We start from the raw sequence: 19993 nt of genomic DNA on the forward strand, positions 1-19993 counted from the left end.
ATAGCTCTGGGCTAGGATGAGGTAATGCTTGCATTTCATGGCATCTAACATTTGATGTAGTAACTGGCAGAGGTCATGGTGTCACTGTTGTATTCCCAAAGTCTTGTATTTCAAAATGGTCTGATGCCGGTTGGTGCTCCATAGAGTGCAAATATTCCATAACCAACAGCAATATACTGAGACTTGAAGTAACGTCATGCAGGCCCTTCCAGGATTATTTGCCCATCTCTGAACACCTAAGTGGGCATCCTGGGAAGCTTCCCAGATGGAAGGACACAAGGAACGGAAAGGAACCTTAGTCTCAGCTGCCACAGTCACTGGGAAAGACCCACCTGCTCCCTGCAGGAGACCCAGAAAGTAAGCGCTCAAGGCCCAGTCCCACTCCCGGGCAGCAGGGACTGGGCATTTGTAGAGGCAGGCAGAGAAGGCAGCTCACCTCCAGGGAGCTGCCCTGCAGCCCCAGCACTGCACTTCATCTCTCTCCCTGCTGGCTCTGCACTGCAGTTGGCACTCAGCTGTACCCGTTGGCGGCGCCCTTGAAACAAGTGTCACCAACCTCCCACCCTTACAGAGTCATGGCGGATTCCCTTGAGGTGCAAGGCGAGGTGGCGTGTGTCACAGTCTCCTTCCTTTTACAGGCTGAACAACATCCCATGGTGTGTATTTGTCCTATGTGGCTTATTCATTCAGTCTTCCATGAACACTGGGCTTGTTTCCACCTTTAGGCTGTTAGGAATAACATGGCTATGAAACATGGCATTTGTTCAAATCCTTGCTTTCAGGTCATTTGGACATTCACCCCGAAGTGGGATTACAGTGCTTTTGCTTGTTTTTGATGGGCTGTCATGCTCTTTTCTCCAGCAGCGACACTGTCTTATTTTCCCACCAGCAATGAACCAAAGTTCCAATATCTCCCCATCCTCACCAATACTCATTATCTTCTCTTTCCACTAATGGCCACCCCAGTGGGCAATTTTTACTTGTTTTACGTTTTATGTTTTTATGTTTTATGTTTTATGTTTCTTTACTGACTGATGACCTGGAACATTTATCTTTTTCATTTGCATACCTCTCTTGGAGCAACGTCTGTTCATGTCCCTTGCCTATTTTTTTTTTTTGAAATAGGGCTGTTTTCTTGCTGTTGAGTTGCCAAATATGTTTTTAATCAAGACTGGGAAATCTAGAGGAGGAGACTTGTAAGCAGGCAGCAGCCACATGACTGGGCATTCAGTATGCTGTATGCCTTTCAAGTTAGTATCCCTCGTCCCCCACCAGCCCCACGTAATCCCTCACAGAGGAAATGAGGTTGGTGGAGAGAGGAGAGTTCAACAATCGGCAGCTCTTGGTCTTGAGCCACTGATGGTTGGAACCTGGCAGTACATTTTGCCCGTTACTCTGGAATGACAGTTCTCTATGGGAGCTGCATGGAGGGTCACCTGGGGCCAGCCCCATGCCAGAATTCTGGGTTCCATGTTCAGTGGTTCCTTTTTTTTAACAGCTTTAATACATATTATTTATTTTTATTGAAAAGGCAGATCAGATTTACAAAGGGAAAAGACACGGAGAAAGATCTTGCATCCACTGGTTCACTTCCCAAATGGCTGCAGATCTGAAGCCAGAAGCCAGGAGCCAGGAACTTCTTCTGGGTCTCCTACGCGGGTGTAGGGTCCTAACGCCTTGGGTCATCCTCTACTGCTTTCCCAGGCCACACACAGGGAACTGGGTGGGAAGCAGAGCAGCCAGGACACAAACCGGAGCCCATATGAGGTCCTGGCACTTACAGGGCCGGGATTAGTCCATTGAGCCATTGTGTCGGCAGGGAGCAGCAGTAGTTTTCAAAACATTCCGAGTAGGTACAGTATACCATCAGGATTGAGGTGTTTCACGGAACCTCGTGCCCGTAGTGAAAGACGTTGATTTTGGTTGCTGACTTCCTTGTGTATCGGTGCCAGGTGTGAGGACGCCAGCTCCTATTTCCTGCAATCCTCTGATCCAGTGGATCGGACCCTAGTCCGTCCTGCAGGTGCAGCAGAGTCCTTCCGTCTACCAGGCTGCCACGCGCCGCCAGGCTCGGGGTGGGAGACCGCGTGCTCAGCTCTAAAGTAAACAGCGAGCAGCGGCGCCGCCCGACGGGTGCAGCCCCCCGGCTCCCCGCCCGGCCGGACCATGGCAGAGGGGGCGGCGGCCTCCCCATCCGCAGTGGGCAGCAGCAGGGGCCTGCACAGCGCCATCATCCAGTGGTGAGCGGCAGGGACGCGTGCCCAAGGGAGCCGAGTTTCCCGGGAGGGACCGAAGGGGGAAGCGGGCACTGCAGCCCTAGAAGAGGAGAGAGAGGTGGCGGGGGCGGGGGGACACTAGGAATGCTCTGTCCCACCACTGCTGCGTCGAGGCCCGGCCAAAGCCAAGTTCGAGGCCCAGGACCGTCCTTTCCTTCTAGGACTAGCGCCTTTTGGTGCTATTCACACACAACGCGCACTCACATACACCCGCTCACCAGGCCTCCCGATTGCGACACAATGATGGCTCTGGATTTACCCTCCCTGTGGACCACACTTGCTACCTATCAGAGAGAGAGAGAGAGAGAGAGAGAGAGAGAGAGAGAGAGAGAGAGAGAGAGAACACGTGGGTGTGGGACCCATGGAGGAGAAGATCCAGAGAAGACGTTTTGTAACTTAAAGCAATTTTTAGCTTTAACAATACATTCCACAGCGTTTGTGAAATTCACTTTGGGCCATTTAAATAGAAGCAGGGTGAGGTTTGGGGGGATTGAAAGAAAAATACTCCTAGTCTTGGGACGGGGAAATGCATGGCTTTGCTGCCTTTCAGAAATAGGAAAGTAATTGAAACCACACACCCCCCCCCCCAGGACCTTGGTGCTATAAGGTGAATAACTTATATATCAGAATATTTTGGATTTTGGGTGGGTTTTTTTTTTTTGTAAGTTTCAAGGACTATTTTTCAGAATTTTCTGAAAAGCGCATCTAAGTGAAATAGAAAAATGGAAGATGTATTTGTGATTCTAACCCCCCCCCCAAACCTTCCACTGCCTCCAGAAGAAAGGACTTGATGTGTCTTATCTCACATGGGAGAACAATAAAATCCAGAAACTTGGTGTTGAAGAGCAGCAGCCTCCCTGCTCCTGTTACCCCCTCAGACCCCTCCACAGAAACCAAGAGCCTTGGCCGGCTTCTTTCAGGTCACCACTTGGTAACCTGCAGTTTCTGGAGCTTGATTCGAACGCATGGGCAAAACCAAGGCCCTAAACAGTGCCTCACGTGTTTATTCCAGCAGGCCCCCAGTCTTGCAACTTCCTTCCCTCACCTCAGCTAGCTGAATTCCAGGAGTGGGACAGTCGGCCCTGAGATTATAGTCAGATAAGGCTTTCCCGGCTGGCATTGTCTCCAGGGGTTTAATTTAGGGGAATTCTGGATCAAGGCAGGGGAATTCCAAACCCAGGGCCAGAAGCCCCAAAGCCCACTTGGCCAGCATAAACCTTCTCTGAGTGCCGACCAGCCAGGCACTCAGACATGAGCTGAATTTCCAACTGGACAATGTGACTCCAACCAGCTCCAAGTCATCTGGCCACAGACCAAGCTGTGGCAGTCTCTAATGGTTGATTCCCCAAGTCCTGTTTCTTCCTTGTAGCCGGCTTAAAAAGCCCAAAGCTCTCTCCTTCAAAAGGATGGCAGTTCTTGAGATGAAAGTCAGTTATACCCCACCCCATCACTAACTAGATTAAACTTGTTTCTTTCTGTTGCCCTCAGACTTTGTCCTCATTATTTGATTTGGCACCAGGGACAGGGACAGAGCCCTCAGCAGCATGACGAAACATGCTAAAATACCTGAGCATCCTCCTAAGGTCACGTGTGAACTGTCAGATTGGAGTTGCATGTGACTCAAGTGGCCCTAAATGGCTTCAGGTGGGAACCAGAAGCTATTGGGATGGTGTGGACCATTTTATAAGGAAACCCTCCTAATTCATGCCCCACACCCTGAAATTGACTTCTTCAGGTCCGTGACCCACAGTATAGTCCTCTTCAAGTTCAAGGGTAGGTAAGAGAGGTGAACATGAGCAGTGTTTCACTGTGGGAATCACTTTCATTTAGGGCCAGTCTATGTGGTGGGGTGCTGAACAGATTGTTGGCACCGGTTGTCCCATTGTCATTAAAAACACCGCTGCTTGGGAACAGTGCCATGGTACCGTTAGGCCAAGCCTTGGCCTGTGGCGCCAGTGTAACATGTGGGCACTGGTTCATGTCCCAGCTGTTCTACTTCCGATTCAGCTCCTTGCTAATGGCCTGGGAAAGCAGCCAAGGATGGCTCAAGTCCTTGGGCCCTTACACCTAACTGGGAGACCCTGAAGAAGCTCCTGGCTCCTGCCTTTCAATGACCCATCCAACTCTGGTCGTTGCAGCCATTTGGGTAGTGAACCAGTGTATGGAAGATCTCTCTTTGTCTCTCCTCTCTGTGTAACTGCCTCCCAAATCAAGATCAAATAATCCTCAAGAGAGAAAAACATTGCCCCAAGACTTGTACATCCAAAGCCTAGTGTCCTGAGGCAGGTTACCAGAGGCCCAGGAAGAGCAAGGCACCCAGAGGAACAGCATGGGAGAATTGCAGGTGTCAGGATGCTTGGAGACACAGGAGTGTGTTGAGGTTTCTGAGTGAAAGCCCATTGCCCTGTGCAACAAAGGCACTCCTTTTCTGTTTCCTTGTTAGGTCCCTACATGTCTTAGAGACAACAGCATAAACTGGGAACTGGCCAGTGGGAGAATAGAAGTAACAGCAGGTTTCTGTTGGAGGGGCAAGAAGGACCACCTAACAGGGAGAGAAGCTGTCAGGCCCCTGGGAGGTGTGAAGAAAGGAAGGACAGAACTCTAACTTTACTTGTTAAGCTGCAGACCCAGCAGGCCTGGCTGACTTCCGGTAAAGCCCTAAGCATTGTCTGATCCCTTAGCCATAGTGAATACCTATTTCCTGCGTGTAAATATGACTTTCTTCAATTTGCATAGCTTCTATTAAAATTAACCAAATGCAAATTTAAATTTCGAAGGTACACAGTTCAAGGTAGTTTCAGGTCAAGCATGAGGGGGCTCAGAGGCCTACTGCGTCTGAGTATCTGAAGTTGTCACTCATTGAATTGTCCATCAGTCAAAATAAGGAGAGGTTGGCGAAGGTCCTCCGGATCTCTGCCACATGTCTTGTCACACAGCAGGACTCTTGGTGATCTGATCCACTTCAGATTTGGGCAGGAGTTACAATCTTGTGTAGCCAAAGGACATTTAGGTGGCATCTCGCTCGCCAGTAGCTGTGCCTGCACATTCCACATTCCACCTGTCATTGTAGCAGGTGAATTTGAAGGTCAGGTTCATCTACAGCAGATGCTGTTGGCTGTCCATCTGCCCACAGCTGCATCTTTCTCATTCAAATACAATCTTTTGGTCATAGATGTAAAGATGATCATCTGAGGTTGCAAGTGTAAAAGGAATACCATATACTTGTTTCTTCATCATAAAAACTCCTTGGTATCTCAGAGCCAGAACTTAAACTTGGAGCTAAGAGCTTCAGAACCATGGATAATAGTCATGGCCATCACTTCTGGGGTGTGGAGACTAAAAGCTGAAACAGGTACTGTCCCTTGTTTCTTTGGTTTGATAAAGAGAGAGAGAGAGGAAGGAAAACTGAGAACTTCCATCCATTGGCTCAATTCCTAAATATTTCCAACAGCTGGTACAGGGTGAAGCTGAAACCAGCAGCTGGACACTCAATCCAAATCTCCCACATGGATGATAGGGACCCCTCTACCTGAGCCATCAGTGCTGCATTAGCAGGAAGGTAAAATTGGGAGTGCAGCCAGGACGTAAGCCCAGCACTCTGAACGTGGGATGAGAGCATCCCAACTGTTAGGCTGAACACACAGCCTGTAGCAACTACTTGAGCTGCAGGCAAATGTTACCCTGCACAGATACACCCTCCATTTGTCGAGGTGATGGATCCCAACTGCTGACCACAGTCAGTTTGAGGGTTGTGACTGGGAATTTCAAGAAAACGATCTAATACACATGGTCAGACTGCAGTGATTCTCTTGGAGCATGAGCATCGAAGCAACACAAGCTCCGTCCAGCAGGCAGCCCTTTCTTCCTAGGCATGCCACAGGTCTCACCCTCCTACCCCCTCCTCCTCCCTCTTCCTTCTCCTGCCCCTCCATCCACTTCCTCCTTCCCCTCCCTTCTCCTCCCCTTTCCTCCTGCTCCTCATTGTCCTGTGCCTCCTCCTCTTCCCTTTCCTCCTCCCCTCCTCCCCCCTCTCCCTTCCTCCTCCTCTGCTCCTCCCCTCCTCCACAGTACTACTGGTTGGGTGGTAGACCACAGTCTACCACAGACAGCAATCACTCCAGTGCTCTTCCTCTCGTCCTCCTCCTTCCCTGCTTTTTCCCTTCCCCTCCGCTGATCCTCCTTCACCCCCACCCCCACAGTACTAATTGGCCTTGCTTATTTGATGGTAGACAACAATCTGTCCACCTCTCCCCACCCCCCTTCCTGGTACTAGTTGGCCTTACTTGTCCACCAGACAATCACAAGAAAGAATTATTAGAAAGAAATTGAAAACTCATTTTAGAGAATTAGTGATTTACATAATCACTCCTAAGGTGACATTTTTGCAATTGACTCTGTAGGAACTGCGAAAGAACAGAAGTGAGTTTGAGTAGGAGGCATATCACATTTTGTCACAACTCCACGAAGCTTAGCTGCTTAGAGAGCTTTTCCTGATTAACAAGTGTTATCTTAACAAAAGAAATATAAATATCACCTCTCCTCCACCCCATCAATAAAAATCACCCTATACTCAACCGGGAACCGAATAATAGGTGCAGTAGCAGCTGGTTTTAAATCATGAGAAGCATCTGAACTATCCAGTTGGGAGCCCATGGTGATGATCCTAAAAAGAGATGGACCCTTCAGGAGAAGGCTCGGATGGAGGGTTCTAAGCCACTAGAGTTGTGCCCTTGGAAGCCAGTTCTTGGTTGATCTCCTGAATTCTCACAAGAGGGTTACTTTAAGAGCCTGAACTTGGGCCTGTCCTGGGTACACATTTCGTCACAGACTAAGAGATCTTCGTCAGAACCTACATCAAGCTATTTGGGCATTAAGCCTCCAAAACTATGAGCTAGATAAGCCTCTATTTTCTTTGTAAATATCTTATCTTAGGCATCTGGTAGTACAAATAACATTCTGCCCCAATTTTAAGTCTGTCCAAAACCTTGGATTGTAACCTTCTTGTGAAATACAGTATTTGCACATTGAATAAAGTGGATTGGGATGGACCCTAAGCCAACCCACTGTCCTTCTAAGAATATGCACAGGTGCAGCCACACAGGGAGAAGGCCAGGTGTACATACAGGCAGGGGCTGGAGCCAAACAATGCCAGGGATTCCAGGCAACCCCCGGAAGTGAGGGAAAAGGCATGAAACAGATTCCTCAGAGCCTCTGCCTTAACCTTGACTTTGGCCTGTTAGTGTTCAGAACACTGAGAAGATAGATTTCTGCTGTTTTCTAAACCACCTGACCTATGGTAACTTCTTAGCTTAAGAGACACGGGGCCAGAGATCCCCCTGCCTTCTGTGTTGATTTTCATTTGTTTCTGGAAAGACACCAATGGTTACAACTGTGACTGTGGTCTTTAGTTCTCAAGGAAAGTTAACTTTAGGCCTCCATAGTCCTGATCCTAGAATATAAACTGTGCATAACCAATAAGGAGATGTCTATCATCTACAGATTTCAGCTCATGTACTTAGTTTAAAAACCGTGCTGGGTTTTTCTATGCACAGTTGTCAGTGTCTATAGAGAATTGGTCCTGGGCCCACCTCCCTGCCTTAGCAAAATCTTAGGTGCTCAAGTCCTACATATAAAATTATACTTGCATGCAACCAATGCAATTTGCATGAATATATTGATCATCTGTAGGTTAGTTCTACTACTTGGTATAACATAAATACTGTGTAAATGATTGTTGTGCTATATTTTTTAGGGAATAATGTTCAGTACAAATGCAGCTTTTTTTCTGAATATTTCATAACCACAATAGGTTGAATCTGAAGGCACAAAACTGAGAAACAGTTGAAGAGGAGAAGGAGGAAGCATTTAGCCAAAAGGTTATGTCACTGGCTGAGACACCCTCATCCCCATATCAGGACACCTGGGTTTGACAACCCACTTTGTATCCTGAGTTTGGCTTCTGCCATTGCTCACCCTGAAAGGCAGCCATGATGGCTCAACTGCTCGGGTTCCTGGATGGAGTTTCTGTCTTCCTGACTTTGACCCTAGCTAAGCTCTGGCTGTTGCAGGCATTTGAGGAGTAAACCAGTGAATGGGAGCTCTTAGGCTACCTCCCTGCCTCTCAAAATTTTTAAACATTTAAATAGCACAAGAAAAAAAAACCTCACATTTTGTCTCCAAGCAGGGAGGACAAGGAAGGTTGTGACCGGCTGTCACTGGACAGTTTGTGACCCTGTCACCTTCACTGCTTTCCCACATGCTCACAAAGTGCTGCTGGGATTCAAACCTGGCTGTCCTCACAGACTGGGCTGTGATATATGAGCTGTAAGCCCAAATCCCTCCCAACTACATTACCAAGGAATCTCCACCTGTCTCAGGGCTCAGATCATTTAGGCAGCAGAAGATCCCACCTTGAGCAAAGCCGGAAAGCACTGCAGGTCACACCCCTGAAGGCTGTTTTCACTCTGTTTCTAGCAGGGAATAAAGGAGAACAAACTTGTTCAACCACTGTGTCTCTAGTGTCTAGCATTTTAGATCTTGTTACAATCCAAAGAGTCAAAATGCAGTGAGTTGGCTTACACTGCATGGATCTAAGAACCACATAAGCTCTTGCTTCAGAGATATGGGAAAAGAGGGAGAAAGTGCTGTAAAACCCGCTCTGAGGTCACAGGCAAATGAAATGGGCATGCTGCAGCTACCTGCAGAGGTGTTGGACTGCCCCAGAGTATTGGTTTTCATCTTGCCAAATGAATAGTTATCCAATTCATAGTTTGGTCAGTCTTGGCTACAACCAAAATGTGTAAAGCAGCATATGAATTATAACTTACCCAAAAACAAACAAAACCAATAACTTCTTATGTTGATACCCCCAAATATTCAGAATCAATGTACTTAACACTGACCTGAGTCCAAACAAGTATGTGATCATTTTCAAGTAATAAATCATGTCTCTTTTTAAGGTTTTATTTATTGATTTGAAAGGTAAAGTGACCCAGTGAGGTATCCTTCATTCTTGTGTTCACTTCCTAAATGCCCTCAACAGCCAGTGCTAAACCGTACAGAAATCAGGAGCCAGGAACTCCATCTGGGTCTCCCACATGAGTGGGAAGAGCCCAGGAGCTTGAACCATCATCCCTTGCCTCTCAGGGACTTCATAAGCAGGAAGCTGGGTCAGGAGCAGAAGAGGGAATTGATTCCAGGGACTCCGGCATGGCATGCTGGCATCCTAAGTGATGGTTTCATCTGCATACCACAGCATCTGTCCCAAAGGTGCAGTACTGATGCTAGCTCTGAGCCTTTGTGACTCAATTGAATAAGCTAGACATCTTTCATTGAGTTGGATTCCACACATACATCTGATTTTGCAGGAATGCCTTGCTCTAGTAAAATACGTCAATTTCCTCTTACTTGTCCTCTTCCCCAGGTTGGTGGACAACTTCTGCATCTGCGAGGGGTGCAGCGTGCCTCGCTGTCTCATGTATGAAATTTACATGGAGACCTGTGGGCAGAACACTCAGAACCAAATCAACCCAGCAACGTTTGGGAAGGTAGGTTATAAAGACAAACAGTACCGCACTCACTGAGTGAGAAAAATAAGGTGCACTTCTGTGTCACTTAACAACCAATGTGTTCTGAGAAATGTATTGCTGTGCAAATATCAGAATATTTAGACTAAGGCAGCTGTGACATCACTAAGTGACATCCTCTAATGGAACTGTCACTGTAGGGTTGTATCCCCAAAAGTTTCTGAATTAAAAGATGAGTTTATTTTACTGCAAAAAAAAATTTCTTAATCCATACAAAGAATCTTCAAAGATTTCAGGAAAGATATGGGGAATCTATGCATGGACGTCAAAATTCTTGCACCAAAATGAACTTATCTTGACATTGCATTTGCCTTCAACATTCTGAAGTATCTTTGTTTATGCAATCCACTGTAGACCAAAATGTTATCACCTGGTGCAGGACCGTAATTGAGGAAATCCTGAAATAGATCTGGGTCTGACGAGTTCTCACTGCCTTCAGTTTGGGAAACCAACCAAAGGGCCAACACCCTTCTATCCACTGAAAATCCATTCTGGTAGCCACTTTTCTTTGCCTCTGCTTTAGAGTAGTGGTCAAGAAGAATGAAGGCTGCATGGCACCTAAGGGAACATGAACCATATTGGCTTGGGGACATTCTCACAGTCATCCAGGAACCAGGTATGCTGGGCCATTATTCTGGCATAGGAATACCAGGAATCAGCACCTTCCACACTCCTCAGATCCATTCCGGTACCTGATCACTGGTTGTGCCGAGAACTCATCAGCTTCTAATGGTTTCCTCTGAAGGTGCAGATCTACATTGACAAACACCAATGCAAGATATCCTGAAACCCTTTGCACTCCTCAGCTGCTGTATGCCCTACATTGTTTTAGTCACCGAAGATACAAAAGTGAACAAAATTAGAAATCCTACGTTTACAAAACCAATTTCCCTGTTGTCAGCCCGACCTGACTCAAACAATGTCATGTCAAAGCCAAGGCAGTAACTGATTGTGAAACCAAGGGATTCAATGCAGAGGACGCGAATGATGGGTCAGAATATTGCATTATCCAATGGCAGCTGGAGGTGCTTCTAGGAAACCGTTCTCTCAGTACGTAGAGACACAGCAAGGCTTTCCAGCCAGGTGTGAAAATGCCCTGCCAGACTGTTCATACCCCGCCCTTTGTCATTTTCATCACTTTGAAAGTGGAAGCATCATCAAAAGCTTTACTGAGTTTGTTACTCCAACCTGCTCTTATTTTTCATCTATCTACCTTCAGCCTTCTGTTTGGGAAGCAGCTGGCTTCAGCTGGATGCGTTTGGGTCCCATAGGATTCCCACTGCCTTTTCTAAGGTAGCAAAAATCCAACAAAACAAACAAACCCAAACACCTCAGTTTCCATGCCTTTTAAGTATCTTTTACAATACGGGTTGTTTCACGACCAGGGTAGTCTCTCTTTAGATATTCCAAAAGAAAAAACTAAGAGGGACTGCAGTGTGTGACAAAGGACATTTTAAAAGGACTTTACAGCTTAGAATTTGTTCCCCAAGAGGCCAAGATGGAAACTTTCAGCTCTCATTGGGAATTTGTCTGATGAAAGGGCCAGTTCGGTTGCAGTGGTATTGGGAAGGGACCCTCACTTGCCAAATTTGTGACCACATGGAAAGAGAAGGGGAAGAGAGGAAGGATATGACTGCAAAACATGTTTACAGGAGAAAACAACCAAATACCCAATTCTCACTTCCTCCATCCTCCCCTGGGAGTGAGGCTGATTTCACCGAGTTCCTGTGCAGATGTTGGAATATTTCTTGCTCTTTTTGTCAGCACTGGGCATTTGATGGGTAAGATTCATTTCTGGTACAAATGATATCTTACCTGGTACAGAGAATTTCCGGAAGGCTAACTTCCTCTTTTCAAATAACATCTACTGATGTTTTTTGTGATTGTAAAAGAAATGCATCCTCACTGTTGGAAATGTGGAAACTAGAGAAAAGTGTGTAAAAAGAAGGGACCAAATAGGGTTGGCCTCATTGTCCACTGATACCACCACACGTGTGTGCACACGTGTGCATTAAGGCACACAGGTGTGACCAGCAGGGGGCGGGCAGCAATGACCCACAACTCCACCTTTGTTTGACACATCCCTTTGGACTTGTTCATGGAACGATTCCCTCCCAGTCCCGAAATGAGAATCAACAGCATGTCTTCCCGCTGCCCCTCTAAATTATCCAAGAGCATCTGTCTACAGTCCCAGATGATATCAAAACACCGCTTAAAGTGTCCAGCTTGGGGTCTTGCCACCAAGAACCAGGTGTGGGGGCTTCTTCCGCACTCCGTTCCCCTCCTCTCTCAGCTCCCCAGGTGTCGGCTTGATCCCTCTGGGAGGGAGAGAAGGCAACAACAGCATCTGGAAAGTTCATTTCCCTGGAGGTTAGGCAGATTCTGTCCCCCAGCTTTTAGGTGAACTCCTTGGGAATGTTCCAGGGTGCATCCCTTGGCTTAGTAAAATACTTTTTTCTGGTCATCCCTTACTGGCTGCCCATCTCAGAACCTTTTTGTGCAAAAAAAAATGGCTTTCCTACCCACCAGCTCTTCATCATGTGTGGCCAACTTCTAGTCAGTCATACTGGGCCCAACAGATTGTGAGTGTTGTGCCAGTCAAACCCAGAGCAGTAGCCATTCCTTTCTGCTAACTGCAAAAAAATGAATGAAGGATGCACTCTAAAACGTTCAAAAGGGGGCTGAATGGTTGGTGAATGAGCTGCAGCAAAAGAGCAGAAATCAGCTCATGACAGCTTCAAACATCACAGTTTCCCTGCTGTATCTTTGCCATTTCACCACCATCCAGGACCCACACTTTCAGCAGGTGTGTGTGTGTGTGTGTGTGTGTGTGAATACCACACATGTTATTAACCTCTTCCCATTAGGAAACTGGGACAGCCACCTACTGATCACCATAAGCATCGTGTGAGGCGTTTCTAACAAAATGCGTGTACATCCATGAGATAACTTGAAGGTCAGAAATAGCTATGCAATTCAACATAATGTCACTAACATAGCCTTCAAGTAAAAAAATAAAATTCACTAAACAAATCAATACTCAGAAGTGAAAAGTCTTATTCCCCTCGAAACAGTGGCCAGCACACTTCTAGAAAACTTTTAATGACAAAGAGAAATAAATGTGCGGTTATTTAATACGTAAACACGTGAAACACATGCACAAATGAGAGTACTTTAAAAGATTCATAGAAAATGGAAGAAACATACATTTATTTTGGTGCAAAAAATTCTTGAAATTTATGTACATGAGGGGTCTCCAAAAAGCTTGTAAATGTATATGCTGAAAAAGACTATGTATGAATTTCAACTTTTTTGCATCAAAATTATATTTTAATGCCACTTTTCACAAACTATCTAAAGTACTTCCATCCGGAGATTTTGAACCAAAAACTGAGTGGAATGACAATGTTTCAGTGGCAGTTTTCTGTGGCAGTATGTTTTCTTTTTCAGACTGGTATGATTTTTCCTGAAATGTCATCTACATTTATTTTATTTATAGTCATAAAAGAGGAATTAGAATTTGAACATCTCTAGGGCAACAAGACTGGACCCTTATGTCTAACTTCCCCAGTGACAGCCTTGATTCTGACTTATTCTTATAGATTGTGCGCTTCGTGTTTCCTGATCTTGGCACCCGAAGGCTGGGCACAAGAGGAAGTGCCAGGTAGGCTTCAAATTGATTTTAAGTGTTAAAATGGTCAAAAGAAAGGGAAAAGCAAAATGAGTCACAAAAAAATGCGAAACAAACCAGAAAGAACAGTTGTTACTGAAGCATGCTCATGATTCAAGTTGAATTCTTGTGCCTGAAATCGTTCAGATGGTGTTGGAAACAAGTGTTGCTCTCTGTTTTCTTAAGGATTGTGTAAAAGTAAAAACCTTGGGGCAGGCAGAGAATTAGACATGACAACCTGTGGGAGGAGCTGCAAGGCTGTACTCCAGAAGCCAACAACCTGCTCTCCACCTGGGGCCCACCCAAGACCATCCATCCACCTTGCAATTTAAGTTATGGTTAAAGTGTTCTGATAAAATGAAAACTGCCAAGCCAGAAGAATCTAGCCATGGCACATGCGCAATAAGGCCCCGTATGACACTGGAGTGAGTCATCTTCATTATATGATCATCATAATTAATATTGAGGTTTTGCTGTCCCAGCTGCCCACTCCCTGCTCCAGTCCCAGTGGGCATTCCTAATATGTACTGGAAGCCCCGAATGCAAAGAGCTCAAGGGATGCAACTTCCAGATGTCCACCACAAATGCCAGTCATGAGATTCACAGGCACATTGCCAGTCAGTACCACTCACACTTCAGGAATAAAATCCCAACTCAGAAAAGCAATAGCCAAGTGTCCTCTCTACTGGCTCTTTACTCTCTTAGAAGGTACTTTAATGATCTTCATTTTACCAGCCCTACTTTCAACATGCTGAGCTAAAATTCACTGCTCCGTCCATGAGAAAGAAATTAGTCAGGCTGCTCACTGTCAGACAACTACAACCTATTTTATTTTCCATTTCAACACCTTGAAAGTCTAGACATGCAAGTGTCTAATTGTTTAAGTATTTAGACAAGTGTACACATAGAATAATGAAGCTGTTTTCATTACCCTAAAGGTTCTAAGTATCATTGTATTAGAATATTGCCATTATATTCAGAAGGCTAAGTCCCAAGGTTATATTTTTAACTCAAAAGGAAATTCCAGTGCTAACATTTCTTTGTGTCATGCTTGTCACTCATTTACTATTGCTATTGTTTGTTTTAAATCAAAATGGAAAGTCAACAAGAAAGGACTGAAGCTAATTACAAGAGGGGCCAGCCACCCATGAAGGAATTAAAGGCAGTGGAAGAGTTTGCCAATCCTAACAATGGGCAACAATTAACTTGAAAAAAAATTCATTAGCTTGCCCTGCAAGCAAGGAGCCAGTCACTGACAGTGGAGTTGTGGGAAAGGGGTGGAAGTGGGAAGCCAGGAGCCAGGCAGCTAAGGCTTCATTCCTGGTCTCACTAGGGAGCAAAGGCAATGAATCTGAATCTTACAGCAGGGATCAGCTCATGTGCGGACTTCTGGTTGGTTCACCAGGCATGTGACTTTCCTGAGATTGGTCAGTTATTGAGGCCAGCATGCTTCTTTTAGAATGGCGAAGGCCAACTGCAGTCAGTCCAGGGAGAAGAGTAGCCTGAGTGCTGATTTGTGTCATTGGGGCTTGATGTTCCTGGAAAACATCTCAACTGACGTCTGTACAACAGTATGTCAGCTTATAGGGGGTGAGAACTTAGTGCTAAGGCCTGGGATTCTCTACTGATGAAATCTTGCAAAGCTCTCAGAATAGAGGCCAGTACTGAGATGCTAACTATGTTAACCACAGGGGCAGTTATGTCACTCCCTAACTTAGTGAGGTCACCTTTAGAGAGCAATGATAGGGTTAAGGAAGAAACCCCTGGCAGCCAATGACGTCTACGCTGGAAGCGCTGTCCTAGGGTTGGGACCTGCCTACTGGCTCAACAGAAGAGAACCAGGCTTGCACTGCCCAAACAGATCTTTGGATTCCCTCCTGGGTTCCCAGGAACCTGAATTCAGTTCCAATGGCGAGAACCTTAATGTTGCTCCACTTTAGCTCTGGGTGGTATTTAGGATTGGCGTGTGCAAAGCTGGGAAAGCAGAGCAGTTAATATGTGTTTATACAGATGATGATGGACTGCATCATTACTTGCAATGCACCGTGGCATGATGCTGGCTGCCCCCTCTCGGAGCTGACTGGGAGCTGCACTTACTCTGCCACCCAGCAGCACAAGATTGAGAAATACCACACTAACCCTGGAAGAGATCCACCTCCTGAACTGGTCAGGATTCTTAGTGGGTGTGCATCACTTTCACACTGTGGCAACATTGAAAAACTGTCAGGCAGATCATCTGAGTCAGGGATCACCTGTAGGATGAAGTTACGCCTCCACCCAATAGTTTGGAGGGGCTGAATGGCTGATTTATTTTTTGTCATAAATAGAGCTAATGATGTAAAACTCCAAAATCTCCAAGTCTTTGCTAGAACCTTTTCTGTGTCTTCCATGAAGCACATGAGTAAGTTGACATTTTTTAATTGATTTACTAATTTATTTGAAAAGCAGACTTATAAAAGGAGCGAGAAACGGATAGAGAGATCTTCCACCTCTGCTGGTTGACTTCCTAAATGGCACAAACAGCTGAGCCAGGCTAAAGCCAGGAGCCTGGAGTTCCATCCAGATCTCCCACATGGATGGCAGGGGTCCAAGCATCTAGGCTGGCTGCTGCTGCTTTCCTAGGGGCATTAGCAAGGAGTTGAACTGGAAACCAGCTCCTGAGTTGCTGCTCATATGGGATGCCAGCATCACAGATGGGTGGCTTGGCCACCTGCACAGTGCTGGCCCCTTGGTTTGCATAATTTTTAAGACGACATTTTTCTTCCCTTCAGGTATCATTATGATGGAATCTGTATCAAGAAAACTTCTGTCTTCTATGCCCAATATTGTTATCTTTTGGGTGAAAAAAGGTATCACAAGTTAGTATCTATTGTTCAGATCTTTGGTCACAGGCTGCAAGCCCGAGTTAGAACTATTTATATTTTAGTTTTATTGCAAAATGACTTTCTTACTCTTCTCCCTTTAAATCTTCTTTTTCATAATGTATAAAATATCAAATTTTAAAATTTTTATTTGAAAGGCAGAGTGATTAAGAGAGAGACAGAGAGCGGGGGAAAGAGAACCCATCTACTACTGTTCACTCCCCAAATACCCACAAAAGTGAGGGGTGCACAAGCTGAAGCTAAGAGCCCAGAATTCCATTCAGGTCTCCCCAAGTGGGTAGCAGGAACTTGGGTGTTTGTGCAATTGTCTACTGCTTTCCAGGTTGTGAATTAGCAAAGAGCTGCACTGAAAGCAAAGGGGGTACACTAATAGGGGAGACAGAGACCCAAGTGGCTGTTTAACCTGCTGGGTCATGGTGCCTGCCTCTAGGTCTTCCTGGAAGATGGAGACACATAGCCCATTAATCCATTTCTGACCAGCATGCCTTTGTTAGTCCCTGGTAATTTCATAAGCCAAAGAAACCTATTGGTTTCCTTGGGTACTTTTCATCCACCTGGCCAAAGCCATTCTTCACTGACTGTGTCTTTATTTTTCTCAATCTCTTTGCAAAGTGTGCCACAACAGATCACTTCTTTCAAGAAACTTGCTCTAGCCCTCTTGACTCTGTGTCATCTAGATTTCCTCCCCAGTGGCAGTGATTCTTCCTCTGTCCCCTTCCCATTCTCCAAGCGCAGGCGTTTTCCAAGATCTAATCTCTTTTTTCTTTTATTATTATTATTATTATTATTATTATTACTTTATGATACAGTTCCAAGATCTAATCTTGATCATCCCATTACACTTCCCACTGTTTGGCCCCAAGATGCCCCAGCTTTTTTTATCTTTCTCCACGGCCTCCCTTGGTGAGAGTGAACAACTCTTCCATCATTATCCTGGACTTGGCACGCTTGGCTCCTAGCGGATGCTTTCTGACCGTCTCGAGAGACACTTCCATACTGATGACCGCTGGCACCTCCCACTTAGGATTTGGGAATCTTTTCCCATCATCTTCTCAGTTCTCTCTCCTTCCTGTCAGTCTGTGATGCCAGCTACTAGAATCCATACAAGGCCACCCCAAGCTGCCTCTGACTCCCTTGGGGATGGCACCTTGTGTGGATTCCAGATATGAATTCTTTATTTTCATTTCTCCTGACTCACTCTTGGTATTTCCTTAACACCCTGTCATCTTATACTGAGATTCTTTCCATAAATCCTTATGGCTTCCCTCTTCTCAACCTCTCTCCACTATAAACAAAACAATCAGATCCAAAAGCTTTTAATCTTGCATTTTCAATGCCACTTTTTTGCTCAAAAAGACTTAGGTCCTTGCTCTTCCCACTTAGCCAGAGAATACCAGCTGGGTGACTGTTACCAGCCCAGCTCCTCCCTGCTCCCTTTCCAAGCACACTGCCCATTTCTCCCCAATACAAACCCCTATTTCAGCTTCATGTGCCCTTCTCTGAATATGACAAATGCACTTTTGCCAATGATATCATCATTGTACACTCCATAATGTCACTGCCACTTCTAATTGAAACTTCTATATTGTCATTCCTTCTTCTTTCTAATTGAGCCCTACCCATTCCCTCTGACACCCCAGGAACTTCGTGCTTTCTGGAATCATCTCCAACAATGCTAGCCCCTGTAATGGCTCCCCTCTCCATGTCTGCATGTTCTGTACACAACCAGCATTGATGCTTAATTCGTAATCTGCAAGGAGTTAGATCAGAAGTGCAACATTTGAACCAGCACCCATAGGTGATGCCTGAGTTGCAAATGACAGTTTAACCTGCACAGTGCCAGCTCCCAGACCCATTGTTAAAGCATACAATGGGAAACTTTCAGGAAAAGAATGAGGAAATATAGCAGAATGATGTTGAGTTTGGGGCAACAGGGAAAACTCATCAAATGCAACCTGCAAGAAAAGCAGTGTGATATCCATGTGCAAGCATGAGCTTCCTGCTATGAGAGTAGAGTGTACGTGGCGCTAATAGGAAGTGGAGCTGTAAGTCAAGTGCAAGCAGCCTTGACTATGAGGCAGGGACTCAGGGTTGGTTGTCAATGCATCCCTTGGGTTTCCTTTAGGGAACAGTATGGAATGGTCATTGAAGCCTCCAAGGGCAGAAACCATGAAGTTTTGTTGTTGTTGTTGTTTGTTTCTCTCCTATGGTTTGGATGTGCGTCTCTCCTGAATTCATGCTGAAATTTAATCCTGAATGCAACAGTACTAAAGGTGAATCCTATATGAGATGACTAGTTCAGGGGGGCTTTGTGCTCATGAATGGAATTAGCAACCTTGTCAGAGTGACTTCAGAAAGGTACTGCCTTGCCCTTCCATGTCTTCTGCCATGTGCAGACACAGCACTTATCCACTTGTCCTCTGTCTTCCACTATGTAAGAACACAGCAACAAGTGGCAGAACAGAAGCACAGAGCAAGCTTTCACTAGACCCAGAACCTTCTAGTGCCATAATCTTGGATTTGCAGTCTCTAGAATGGCAAGACCCAACCTAAGATATTGTGTTACTGCTGCAGAAACATATCAAAACATATTCCCAGAGTAGCCACTTAGCTGTTGAAGAACTGAAAACCAGAAATGCAGAGAAGAATGGATTAGGAAGGTTGATGGGCCTGGAGGTGGGTTCAGGGCTGCTGCTCTCATTCAGATATGCACCTGGACTAAAAGGAGGCAGATATGGCCAGAAGAACTCATAGACACGGGGTCCTCAGCACCCAGCGGTTGGTTGAGTCATTGTCCTTGGGAAGGAACAGTGATTACTCAGCCAAACCTGTCCCACTGAAACCTCAGACTCAACCTCAAATAAAGTCATTATGCTGTGCTTGGAGCCAGCTCTTCCTCTTACAGCTCTTACTCATCCCTTAGTCACCAAGACAGAAAGCTTCCAGCAACAACAACAACGGAGACAAGAGCAGAGGGAGCAGCCATGATGACAGATGAACTTCAGTTGCCGTTAGACACTTCATGTGTGCCAGTATGTCTCCTCTCCCTTGCTGACCTGTGCACTCCTGAAAGGCTGGGCCTAGAGCCTACATTTCTTTGTTTGCCCCAGAGCCCAAAGCCGTGAGTCAGTTCACAGGCAATTTCGAAAGCTCTGCACACCCCAGGAGAACGGCTAACCAGGCAGACACTCCGCAGGAGCAGGAGGCCATAAGGGTCCCCGAGTTCTCTGTTCATTTTGGATATCACAGAGAGGATGGTTAGAACTGGTCTTTGTGGGCAAACAAAATAGCCTTTATCAGGAGTGGAAAAGAGGGCTAAGGAACTGGATTCCCTTGGCTTATTTTTGGGATAAAGCCCCACAGCCGGCACCTGTCATTGGCTCTGCACTCTGCAAATACTTAATGCTTGACAACTTTCAAGTCATTATCAAATAAGGAACATTTTAAAGCGTGAAGACTTGACGGTAACTCCTTTATCAATGCCACATTTCCCGAAATATGGGATATATTTTAAAAGGCAGAAATATAAAAGTGGTATGTTAGTAATTAGCAAATTATACTGACAAAAACAATGAGCCA

General features: G+C 45.7%; 1 protein-coding gene across 2 annotated transcripts in view; it reads left to right on the forward strand.

The window, feature by feature from the left end:
* The first annotated feature begins 2088 nt into the window (after positions 1-2088).
* Positions 2089-19993, forward strand: part of RFX8 (regulatory factor X8) — a 60991-nt gene continuing 43086 nt past the window's right edge. The window contains exons 1-4 of one of the 2 annotated variants that reach the window (XM_058667384.1): positions 2089-2240; positions 9700-9823; positions 13465-13526; positions 16304-16390. In XM_058667384.1, coding sequence (XP_058523367.1) covers positions 2167-2240; positions 9700-9823; positions 13465-13526; positions 16304-16390 — 347 coding nt within the window. In that variant the 5' untranslated portion in view covers positions 2089-2166. The remainder of the gene's footprint in view (positions 2241-9699; positions 9824-13464; positions 13527-16303; positions 16391-19993) is intronic. The other variant, XM_058667385.1, reaches the window with a different exon arrangement.

Source organism: Ochotona princeps, chromosome 8, assembly GCF_030435755.1.
Source record: "Ochotona princeps isolate mOchPri1 chromosome 8, mOchPri1.hap1, whole genome shotgun sequence".
Classification (NCBI taxonomy): domain Eukaryota; kingdom Metazoa; phylum Chordata; class Mammalia; order Lagomorpha; family Ochotonidae; genus Ochotona; species Ochotona princeps.